This window comes from Ceratotherium simum, chromosome 10 (genome assembly GCF_057802395.1).
Source record: "Ceratotherium simum simum isolate JZ-2026a chromosome 10, ASM5780239v1, whole genome shotgun sequence".
Taxonomy (NCBI): Eukaryota; Metazoa; Chordata; class Mammalia; order Perissodactyla; family Rhinocerotidae; genus Ceratotherium; species Ceratotherium simum.
Window position 1 is genome coordinate 53839752 of NC_141909.1, and position 13228 is coordinate 53852979.

The following is a 13228-nucleotide window of genomic DNA, read 5'->3' on the forward strand; positions in this document are numbered from 1 at the left end:
ATATTTTAAACTCTAATTCGGGCATTTTCTTACTGAAACCAAACTCCTTCAGTTAGTAGTAATCTTATATATATGTCTACTAAGTGATGTAAGGTATCCTCATATAGAACGGATCTCAAACTGTCCATTTCTGGAAGGACGTTTAAACCATATACCTCAGGGACATGATCAACTATCAATGAGCTCTAAAGAACAGCCGCCCAAATAACACACACTTTTTGCTTTTAAATATAACATTTTAATCTAATTAAATACTGAATTGAACTGAATTATAAGAAATTTGTACTTAATAAAAAATTTAAATTTTTTAAAAAGATCAGAAAGAGATGTTAGAACAATGGTAAAATGTGACCATTTCAGAAGTAAATTGCTCAGGGTTTTTCGGTCATTTAAGTGATTGGAACATTTAAAAATTCTAAGTTCTATTCAGTACATGCTTTATCTCATTTATTCTTTAAATGAATCCTGTATGTAAGAAGTAGTATTATCCCCATCTTCAGATGAAGAAACTATGGTTGAGTAATTTATCCAAGATCTGGACGTTAATAAGTAGCAGATTTGGCATTTAAAGGCAAGTTGTTTGACTTTAAAGCCAACACCCTTATCTACAACCATGCTCACAAGATTTAAAATTAATCAGTTTCATTCTGGTATTTCAAAGATGATGAGTTCATTTATGTAAAAAGTTCGTTATTAGTGATCTAGAACAATACTGTCCAATAGAACATTCTGTAATGATGGAAACGCTCTTTGTCTATGCTATCTAATATGGTAGCCAAAAGCCTCCATGTGGCTATTGATCACTTGAAATATGACTGAGAAACTGAATTTTAAAATTTTATTTAATGTAGCTAGTGCTAATACATTGAATAGTGCAGTTATAGAACTCCCAAAGTGCTAAACGCAATGCTTGCTTAAGGTAGATGTTGAAGAATAGATTACATAAACTACAAGGCACCAGACAACTAATCAGGTAAGTATAGGATATATTACAGTCCTGAGGGGACCATGACTACTTGGGATTTTCTACAAAATCTAAGGAACTAAAATATATTTGATTTCCCCTTATAGTAGGAACTTAAAATAGTCACCTTTGGCTGAATATGAAAGAAAAAGGAATCCCAAAACTGCCTCCACATGAGGAAAGAGGAGAGACAGTCTACATCCATGGTTCTCAAATTGTGGTTCCCAGATCAGGAGTATCAGCACCACCTGAGAACTTTAGAAATGCAAATTCTCATGTACCATCCCAGACCTACTGAGTCAGCAATCTGCATTTTACCAAGCCCTCCAGATAATTCTGAAAAATGTTAAAGTTTGAGAACCATTATATGAGGAAATCTGGGAATAAATGGGGAGAAAAAGCCAAAAATGTGCAACTCTGTTCCAGCAGACATCAGAGTGCCTTAGAGAGAACAGCTGAAGGCAACAGACTAGAGCTGGCTTCACTCTTACCATTTCCTTAATCACTTGGATTTCTTCACTTTTGACAAGTGGTTTCATGTAATGGAAAAAGAACATGGTTAAGAATTCTGGTCCCAGCCATTGCTGTGTTGTGCTTCCAATAACAGGGGGTTCTGCCAGGGCGATGATTCTGAAGGAGGGGTGGACAGGAAAAATAGATCTAAAAGGGAAAAAAATAAAATAACATAACCTTCCATGTTAGAAATTAGGTCATGGTAGCTAAAGCCTAGGCAATGATAAGCCTATCATGCTGTTAATATAGTCAAAGCTAATATCCAAAGAACAAGCTTTGAAAAAAGTCAGGACATTCTAAGAACCTAAGATTAAAACAAAAAAAGAATCCTCTACTGCTGATATCTGATGTACCATATCCACTGACGAAACTTCATCCCTGGCACAAACCACTGTTCTGGATATGTTGTTATGGCTACAAAAAATTTTCTCCATAGTCCCTTGAAACAAAATCCCATCCAGTTCATATTCATTACATAGGTCCGCCTTCTTTATTCAAACTCCCCTCAAAACCTCCTGTCTTGTAAGAAACCCACTCTATGTCAATCACTGAAAGACCAAGAAGTATAATTTAAGATGAGGAGATTTTTTACAATACAGAAAATTTAACAGCATAAGGGGTTGGATTAAATTTAAAATTTGGATTGACAATAAGAATACTTAGGTCTTAAAAAGGTAGAGAAAACTGAACTTTTATATAATTCACTCTTTTATCATTTTATAGGAAATGTTATGATTTTTAAAGTAATCTTTTATAAATCTCTGGTAGGGAATCTGAAGATGTAAATGTTCTAGGACATATAGAGGAGTAAGGGAAGACTTCTCATGGTTTGTAAAATGACCGAATTGTTTTTGGAGAAGGGACTAGAAATCCCTTACTATGATCTAATCATGTGGATCAGTTTTTATCAATTCTACTCAAAAGCTCAGGGGAAATATACCTCTAGAGGGTAATATCATCCTTGCTAAGAGAAAGGAGAGATGAAATTCGTATAAATACCTGCCAAGATCTTAAAAAAAACAAAAATACAGGTACGTAACTGGCATTTCTCCAGAAACAGACTATCGATTGCCAATAACTATTATAATAGAACCCAAAAGTTAAGTGATTAGGCAGCTAGAATATCAGGAGGTAGGATATATGTGGAGAGAATCAGATAAGTACTCCGAAGATTTCAGAAAAGAAAAAGTCTCCCAATCCAACAGGTAGGTCCACTGAGTCCCTAACTGCATGATCTGCAATTTTAGAGGCCACACCATAATTTGTAAGCCAAGGAAAAGCAATTTTTAGAAATAGTCATATGAATAGTCATAGTCTGGATGAATTCATAAAAGCTACCATATATCATTTCATTTCTCTAGGTAGGGGAAAAAAAGACTTATTTACAGATATTAAAGCAGGGCATGGAGAAGATCTGTCCAAAGGAGTTGTTGTAGGAAAACAGGGAAGGATAACAATATAGACAGTGCCCGAAAGTCCTGAAGATAGCATGATCACTCAGGATTGCTAGTAATTAGATTGTCACATAATAGAATCTGGATACAGAAAATGCTGGAATCTGAAAGCTAAAAGGGAAGGTTATTCCATTTTCTACTTCCGGAATGGTTTGCTATAATCCAGAAAACTCTGCTTCATGGCCCAGCAACAGATGTTAGATTCATCCTTGATCCTCTTCTCTCCTAGTTGGGACAAAAGAAGGTGGAAGAGACAGAGTCTGCTTTGACTGCACAAAAGTAAAGCTGCAGATGTAGTGTCTCACTCAAGATAGTGAGGAATACTAAAATCAGGGAATAAACAATGCCAAAATCCAAAAAGCAAGTCAAAAGAAGAAGTCCAATTTAAATCCTTAAACCAATAGATCAGGAAACAGGTACTACAGCTGAGCTGTAAAGTTAGGACTAGAAGAGCAATTAACAGGAGAGAAAGCTAGGTGGTTCGAATTTAAATAAGGCGATGGTCATCGCTTAGGACATATATTGTCTGTGGCTGGATTTTGGTACTGACTCTAGGATGGTGCCTGACTGACCTGGCCCAATTTAAATGGGGCAGTTTCTGACAGCTGATGTGACAGGCAGAGAAGTGTATGCTGACTAGAAAACAGCCATCAAACTATTGAATAACAAGACGTGAAGGGCGTTTTTTTTGCTAGGTTATCCCCAAAGGCTTCCTTACATATAAACAGGCCAATACGGAAAGTCATTTCCTGATGATGTAGATTCTCCAAGTCTGCAAGTTAGAGAACAGAGTACTCCTGAGGATCTGCCATGTAGTTTTGGGTGATTTGACATACTGGTGGGTAATACAAAGGCTGAAGAAATGGTAAGTAATTGAGAATTAGGCAACAAGCACTATTAAAATTTAAAATCAAGGCTAACGTTAATTTTACTAGAATTTAACAACAAATAACAAATAAAACTAAAGATATGGCTTAACTTCAGATAAATAGCTATTATTTCTTAAAGACTAAAGATTTAAAAAGCAAAAAGATCTTTTAAAAAGATTTAAAAATAAAAATATTGGGGTCAATATGTGTGTTTGGAGAGTATAAGTTTTTTAGAGAATAAAGTACTTTCCAATGCTTCTCAACAATAAAAAGGAATGAATTACTTTTATATACAAAATAATTACACTGCATGAAAGAAGCCAGACCCAAAAGAGTACATACCGTGTGATTTCATTTATATAAAACTCTAGAAAATACAAGCTACAGGCGCCAGCCCCATGGCCTAGTGGTTAAGTTCGGTGTGCTCCATTTCAGCAGCCTGGGTTCGGTTCCTGGGCGCAGACCTACACCACTTGTCAGCAGCCATGCTGTGGCAGCAACGCACATACAAAACAGAGGAAGATTGGCACAGATGTTAGCTCAGGGCGAATCTTCCTCAAGCAAAAAGAGGAGGATTGGCAACAGATGTTAGCTCAGGGCAAATCTTCCTCAGCAAAAAAAATATATATATTAAAAAAAAAAAGAAAATACAAGTTACATAGCACAACTGGAAGCAGTTTCCTAGGGGTTGGAGAGGAAGATGAGAAGGGCCAGGAGGGAGGGATTACAAAGGAATCTGAGGATACTTTGGGGGTCACAGATGTATTCATTACCTTGATTGGAGTGATGGTTTCATAGGTATATAAATATCAAAAATTATCAAACTGTACACTCTAAATATGCAGTTTATTATGTCAATTATACCTCAACATAGTTATTAATAAAACAAAAAAGAACGCAATAAATTCCCATCTTTTGAAAGAAATTACATGGTACATTTTTTGTCAAATCTGTATATTAAGAAACTTGAGAGAATGATATAGAAGGTTTCTATAAAGATATTAATCATGAACCAGAAGAGGATTCTGTAACCAGCCTTCCATACTGTAATACTAATGTTCCAATTCAGACCTAGAGGTTATGCAGTTCTGTACACAGCCCCTATTTCTCCTTTTTTCTATGCAATGTAGCAAACTGCATGGACACATTCCTTACTAATCTTTATACCACGCCAGATAATACCTGGAAGAGAGCAGATGCTAAATTAAATAAATGCATTGCTGTTGTTAATAACCATAACTGCAAGAAGCTTTTGAAGACCTTTGGTGGCAAGGACAAAACAAAGGTAAGTGATACGAACTGAACATAACGGTTTCCTACCCAAAAAGCAGAGCAACTAGTCTGAATCTGGTTTTGAATGAATTTGTGAGGGAAGGTACATTCTCTGCATCAAAAAGACAAAACTGATACATACAAAATTAGGTAATTAGACCCTTTACAGGCACAGAGCTTAAAACTGTCCCTTGACCATAAAAATGTTTAGCTTTATTTTTTAAAATCAGAATTTGTTTAAAGCTCTTTGTTTGGAGATCAAACAAAAAGACTTGGGCATAAAATCCTGGATCTACCTTGAATTTTGTTAAAAATTTATATGGCCTAATTCACTAGCAAAAAGATGCTGAGGGGTCTGGGGAGGTAGGAGAGAATGCTTGGATCCTAACTATCCTCAAACATAACAGTAAGAGTAAAAGGGTCCAGAGAATCTAATTGATCAAGGATGTGCCCAATGTCCAGTTATAGTTCACCACTGATCAATAAAAAGTGAGAGATTATAAACTGTGTTCAATGTTCAATCACAATCGATAAAAATAAAATAGTCAACAAAAAAGGCAAAACCAGGGGCTGGGCCAGTGGCGCAGCGGTTAAGTGCGCATGCTCCACTTCGGCGGCCCGGGGTTCGCAGGTTCGGATCCCAGGCACACACTGACGCACCGTTTGTCAAGCCATGCTGTGGCGGTGTCCCATATAAAGTAGAGGAAGATGGGCATGGATGTCAGCCCAGGGCCAATCTTCCTCAGCAAAAAGAGGAGGATTGGCATCAGATGTTAGCTCAGGGCTGATCTTCCTCACCAAAAGAAAAAAAAAAAAAAAGCAAAACTGTTAGAGTATATAAAATTACAACCGAGACTAGGCCACTAATCTTCAGTACTTCCTGAGATAACCAGAAGCCTTTTCTTGGCAAAATAAACTATTAGTAACTCACTATTTTCTCAAGAAAATCTTGCCCCCCTCATCTATGATCTGACCAACGGCAGGAAGGGTCACATTTAGCAGCCTATAGTATTTGTACTCTCCCTTTCCCCAAAGAAGTTTTTCTCATCAAAGGAAGCAGTTCTATTTTGGTCCTTACTTCCTATGAGAAATGCAGGGATGGTGTCTGATGTGTGTGGCCATAATCTTATTTCTAACCATTATATTAGAAATAATGCTATTTCTAATACATGTCCACAGTATCCCTGGTGTCTTGCAAATAAGAGAAGGAAAGTCTCTAAAATTTCCTAAGCCATTTGAGGGCCTATTAGCCATGTGATTACCTGCAAAGAACACAAAAACCCGGAGAGCACTCTGGAAATGATAAGGAATAGGATCTTAGTGAAGAATTAGAATACAATGAAGGTTGGCAAAGGAGTCAAATAAAATTGTTTAGAAACTGGGTTTCACGCTATGAAGTTGAGAGGCTTGGTAAGCCATTGCTAGCAGCTGTTAATTATGAGATCCTATGGTAACACACTTGTCATTAAAAAGCAATGTATTCTTAATTATTGGGTTCATAAAAGGAAACATTGCTAGCTCAGAAGGTCATGTAAAACTGGATTAATAGAATTACCTTTACTTGAGTTTCCTAGAATTTATCCTAGGTTACGATTTATTCACTCATTCAAAAACATTCACTAAGTGGTCTACTACGTGCCAGGTCTTGTGACATTAGAACCAAAGAGATGAAGTACAGAGCAAGACAGAGCCCTGACAACATTAAAGTCCTAGGTTTCAGATACTTCCTAAGGCCCAACTGCATCCTTGACCTTCCTTTGAACATGTGAGATACCACCAAGTTCCTTTTTGCAAAAATTTAAGGGTTTTTTTGGTTACTTGTAACAAAAGGAGTCCTGCCAAACACAAATATGAAAATTGTTGCTATGTGAAAGCTAAACAGGTATCTAAATTTATCAAATTGGATCTAGAAGCAAAGAAGCTCTTAAACCTGCCTTCCTTTCATTCTACCTTTGACCTTTTTCCTCTATCTCAAAATCTCCCACAAGGAAACAAAGCATTAACAGCTGAGTTTGTTTAAAGACTATCAGAAATAATAATCACTTTGCTAAACTTCAGTTCTGTGATTAGGTACAGAAATGAAAAGGATAGACGACTTGGGTTATGAGTTTCTAATTTGCAGTTCCAATGCTGATGCCAAGAGTGACATACTAGATATGGACAGCACATAGGATCAACCCATGCTAGATAATGGATCATATTACTTACAAGAACAACTCATGAAATAAATTAATTTCCTCACTGAGTACAAATTTCCTGCTTTTTATGCTGTGCTGTCTTTTTAGTCAAGGTGCCAGCTTTCTAACCAATAAATACAGCCTTGAAAGAAATATTATCAATTGGCTTAAAGGAAGAAGCTAACCTTTTATAACCTAATATAACCCCAAAAGAGAACATATTTATTCTCAGAAAGACAAAAACGGGCTACAAAATTTACTCTAGGTTAACCAGGAAAAGGTAAAGAAATTTACCAACAATCCATATCATCAGAGTGAAGAAGATTGTATAACATGACTGTGTTTAACAATAAAATAAACAGAAAAACTGTTTACAATCATAAGAAAATAGTGTGTTTCTCAGGTAAAAAAAGGAGGAATACTGATAAGAAAAGGAATTAGACTATCAACTGGTAGAAATATTTCAGACAGAGAGGAGAATCAATTGTTACATATCTCACCTCTGAAAAGTCAATGAAGTTCCAACAAATTGTTAGAATGTAAGAACGAAAAGAAAATTAGAAGTTCAGCCCAGAACGTTCAACATCTAACTAATGAAAATCACAGAAAGAGAGACCAGAGGAAACAGGGAATTGGGAGTTGAGAGAGATCTAGGGTGACAAATGAGCTACAGGTATGAAGGACAAGTCCAGGTCAGGGCAAGTCAGAACACACTAGGGGAGAAAGATGAAACTGATAAAATACCTCATGTGCCTGAACGTGCTGAAAGGAGATTTGGACAACAGGGGAAGTATCTGGGATGAAAAAATGATAAATATATAGAAAATAGGGCGACTTCCTCCTCTCTGTTCCCATAGCATTATTGTGTAGATCTCTATTCCAATATTTAAAGGCTGCCTTGTAATTATTTATTTATATATATGCCTCTCCTTATATGTAGGCAATTATTAACTTTGGGAAAAAGAAAACATATGCAAGAAAGGGAAAACAACTGCAGTTTACTGAATAGCTCAGCTGTGTATAGTCTTTACGCTGTGATAATAATACAAACATTGAATAAAGTTCTAAACAAAATTATTATATAACTATTTAGGAAGAATGGGAGATAGGAAGTATGTATGTGTAGTAGGAAGACGGATAGTGAAAGAGAGCTAAACTTTAGTTTTCCATAGTATGAAATCAGAGGGTAATGCCTAACATTGAAAAATAAATCAAGAAATATCAATGAAAGTATATTATGTAGTGATATAGAGGCAAATACCAAAAGAAACAGTTAAGAGTTGAAAGTGTAGCCTCTAGGCAGTAGCAAATGGAAAAGACTCCCAGAACAGATGACAGAGGACTGGTATTTTTCATAAAAAGCCTTAAAAAACTATCTGGCTCAAGTTTCACGCATGTTTAACAATGATAAATTCAAACAAAAATAAAAAATAAGTGAAGGAAACCATACAGTGCTATGACCTATCTCCACCTACTCAGAGTGACCTCTGGAGTAGAACGAAGCCTGGTTTATACTCAGGAGAGATGAAAATCAATAGTGATGAAGAGGGTACACTTTGAGAAGGAAGTACTACTTACCATGCTGAGTAAAACCCTGCACATGATGCTCAGGGCCGCCCTGTTCCTGAAATTGTTTTCATTTGTAAAACTGTGACCATTAGGGAGAACTTGGGTACTCTTCATAGAAAAGGGTTGTCATTTCCTGGACATTTGGCTACAAATACAACGCTCCTGAAGTCCTTAAGGGAAACTGACAGGCAGGCTTGCTGAGGGCTACTGCCCAATTGCTTTGTTCATCCCCCTGAAAACATAAACTGTTCCCTGATGGATGATTCACATGCAAATAATGTACAAAAGCTGAATGTTATAAATCAAAGATATGAAATGAGAGGGATCTTTATAACCTGCTTCCCTAAACACTCAACCAAACCATTTACTGGGCTTAGAGGAATCTGATGATACGCACCTCAGAAGCATAAATAGCTGTGTAATCAAGTGAATTTTTTAATAATTTATACAGAGATAGTACGGAATTTAACATTTCCTCTCTATGAAAAAATTCCAAGGAAATTTTTAAACAAAACTCTCCTTAAAACATAAACCCAATAAGAAATACACTTAATTATCATTTGTAAGATTTTAATCTTTTAAATATGGCAGCAAGCCCTTTAAGGGGATAGGAAGCTTCAATTAAATGAGATCAGATTAAGTGACTAGGAATTCCCCAAGGTAACAATCTCTAATTATATCAAAATATCCATGGAAATATAATGAGACAGAAAATAACATATTTGTCAAACCTCCTCTAAGGGAAAGTATAGTATATGTAGCTGAAAGAAATATTTTCCTTCAAACTTTTTATTCTGAAATTTTTCAAACCCATAGAAAATTGAAAGACTAGACTACTATGAATACCCATATATCCTTCACCTAGATTTCACAAATTATTAGATTTTACCACATTTGTGTTCTTGCTCTCACTTGATCTTTCTCTCTTTCTATCCATGTGGTGTATGTGCGTTTGTATACACACATACATACATGTCTTTTTTTCCCTGAAACATTTGGAAGTTGTAGACATCTTTTTACTTTATCCCTTAAATATCTCAGCATGCTTCTCCTAAGAATAGGAATATTCTCCTTCATAACCACGATAACTATGATACCTAAGAAAATTACTATTTAATTCAATATTATGTAATACATATAGTCCCTATTTAAATTTTTCCAATTGTCCCAAAGGTGTCTTTTATGACTGTTTTCATTTTGCTTCCCAATCCAGGATCCAATTAAGTCTCATGCATTGCATTTGGTTGTTGGTCTCTGGAAGGAATGTTTAAATGAGTCAGAAAGGGTAATCCTGCGTCAGGTGGCATTCCCCAGGAATAACGGATGACTTCTTAGGAGGGCGGACCCAGTTAATTGTGAGGCTTTTCTTTTCTTTTCTTTTTTTGCTGAAGGGATACAAAGTATGGGGCCAAATTGAATTGCTAGGACAACAGAAGAAGGATTACCTTCTTGAAACTAACATTCTTATAAAATGTTTAAACACTTGTCTAACAGTACAGCTGAGAGTTCAGAGTACATCTTGGATAGCAACATTCAGTTTTAAGAAGTGCCCAACTATGAGCACGTGCAGGACACCAAATTATTGAGCTGTTCAAAGTTATCTTGGCTTGACCCTAGGTTTAGAAGAATAAGAAAAAGAAGGTATACTAGACACTTAGAGTAAGAGCAGTGTACCCAAAATTACCTCTTCCGAAGCTGCTCATCAGACATTTGCAGCTCCTCTTTCAAACGCATGTACCTGTCTTCTCTCAGCAGCCTGGAGCCATCATAGAGGCTTAGCTCTCGATCATGGATCAACCTAACGGGATAGGGGAAGACAGGAAACAAATTAATCAGTTTTGAACGCTGAAGTTATTTGAGGTAGAAATCAGTCAATTAACATTTTAATCATGTATTATTACTGGCAATTGAGTCTAACAATTTTGTTAGCTGCATCTTTTAAAATTTCAAGTTGGCTAGTGCTGTTATAGTTGGAAAAACTGCTGGTTTCTGTACTGGACAGCAATAGTCATGGATAACTGGATGTAGATAGGAAGGAGGAGGACAAAGACGAGCTGGAAAGGGGAAGAGAGAAATGAGAAGAAATGGCTGAATGAGTGACTCAGGATAACCATGAGTCACTTTACTAACAAGGCATTTGAACAAGGCAGTTGGCACATACTCCCTTGAGTCTAATGTAACTCTTTAAGGGATAGTATTAACAAAATATTTATATCTTTGGAATTACAGGATTTAAAATACCAAAAATCTTCATAATGAAACTAGTGCTATTTCATATACTAACTATTGTGGTGATCTAACTGTCCACAGCACAAATACCATTGTCTTCCAGATGTTGCAAAGGTTGAAAAGTACTGCTCTAGAGCTTACACCAACCCCTAAGTCTCTTGCTGCCCACGTTACAGTTTCCCCACACAACCTCACTCAGTAAGCACTGAGGAGAGGGGAGACTGCATAATGCAGAAGTTAGGAGCATGGGCAGTGGAGTCAGTCAGATCCGGATTCAAATCCAGCTCTGCTCTTTATTAGCTGAATGACTAGGGGGAGAACTACTCCATCTCTCTAAATTTTTATCTTTTATAAAATTAGGGCAATAATACCAACCTCATAGTATTGTTGTGAAAATTAAACAGCTGATATTAGGCAGATGATTATATAGTTGTTCTCAATCTTGGCGGCACATTAGAATCTCCTGGGAAGGGTTTAAAAACTCCAGTTTTCAGGTTTCACCATGGATCAGTTACATCAGAATCTCAGGAGGTGGAGCCCAAACATCAGTAATTTTTAAGCCCCACTTCCACAAGGCGATTCCAAGGTTGAGAAGCTGAGAAGCACTGGCTTAGCACAACGCCCAGTAAAGAGTTACGGACTCAACTAACGGTAGCTCCTGCTGCTACTACTACTTGGTTTAACAGCAAGAGATAACCAATAAAAGGGGGGAGTACTTTTTGTTTGTGTCTGCATTTGTCTGTTTAGAAGAGAAAAATATTATAAATCTATGGAATGTTTATGGTAAATTATTGAAAGTTAGTGGTTATTATTTGTAAATGCTCTCAAATCTGATCAAGAATAACACAATGTTTTTGGAATCTTTAATTATACTTAATAACTGCATCTTGTCAAGGACAAAAAACTTTAAATGGGGAAATGGGTTATTCCACTTATTTGAACTTTCCTGATAAGTCTAAGTTAAAAACCAAATGTCTACAAGTGATACAATCAAGAAGTAACAACAAAAAACAAAAAGTCAGTATCATTAATCTCCCAAAATGACACAGGATGGGAATATTTTCCATGAAAATTACACATGAAGCCTTCTTTTAACATTAAATTCTAGAAAAGTTAATTAGCATTACACATTTTATATAAGGAACTATATTTTCTCTCAAAAAAAAATTCCAAAAAGATCAGCCAATAATTTAGATCTATGATTCATAAGGAGTTTGTAAACAGTGAAGCTGTAACTCTGATAAATAGTAGAAACTTCAGCCATGTGACTTGTTGCATATATCAACCAGCACATATAAAGTCTTTCAAAATCACAACCTAAAAGTTTTCTTTTTCTAGCTATGACTCACAGCATTTTGCTATGGCAGTGGCTTTTCCCAAAATGTTCATTATTTGAAGTTATACTGTACTGTGTCTACAACAGTAAAAAAAATCTGCTGCTTTACTTGGATATAGAATTATAAGTTTCTCAGGATCCACGCAACCCTGTTTAAAAAAGAAGACTGGGAGCATTCCACATCTACTGTTTATGTGGTGTGTTTTTCTGGGTGTGTGACTCATACAAACCTTTGCAATACAGCGAGTGTGCCCACGTTGACCCGGTGAATGCCATCCAAGAGGACCAGCTTTCCTTCCAGAGCAGCATTTACAAGGGGTGAGGACCGCCAGGCAGTGTCTCCATTTGGAAGAGTGTATCTCTGCTGTAGCAAATCACGCGCGGTCATATCCTAAAACCAATCCCCACCACCCACCAAAGAAAATGCAGAATTAATTTTTAAGACATAGATGGCAGCTTATTTAGCTTTATAGTTACCTTTCTCTGAACATACCATTCTGTATAACAACTGGGAAGTTATCTTCTCCAATCGGCCAAAGAAAAATATTCAGAAACTTTTCTGGGTTATTTGAAGTTTTTTCCTATTATTCATCAATACAATAGAGTAAGAGTGAGGGGGTTTATTTTCCTCCTTTTTATTTAGCATTTTGCTCTTTTTTTAAAATGTTCATTTGGTATCTACACAAATGATGGCAGTAATTTCCACCTGACCTCAATGAAATTTAACTCAATCAGCTTTACTCCTGCAGGCACCAAAATATCTGGATTCCTTTTTAAGATTTAGAGGCCATACAAACTCTACGGGCAGAAATGCTTATGAATAATGTGCATTTTCTTGCAGTGGA

At 36.3% G+C, this 13228-nt stretch overlaps 1 protein-coding gene across 4 annotated transcripts in view; it reads right to left on the minus strand.

The window, feature by feature from the left end:
- The window catches only part of VWA8 (von Willebrand factor A domain containing 8), a 359640-nt gene that overhangs the window by 246348 nt on the left and 100064 nt on the right, over positions 1-13228 (minus strand). For all 4 annotated transcript variants that reach the window (XM_087436018.1, XM_087436017.1, XM_087436019.1 and 1 more), the window contains 3 exons: positions 12614-12774; positions 10503-10616; positions 1456-1624 (listed from right to left, as the gene is read on the minus strand). In XM_087436018.1, the coding sequence (XP_087292144.1) occupies positions 1456-1624; positions 10503-10616; positions 12614-12774 (444 nt within the window). The remainder of the gene's footprint in view (positions 1-1455; positions 1625-10502; positions 10617-12613; positions 12775-13228) is intronic.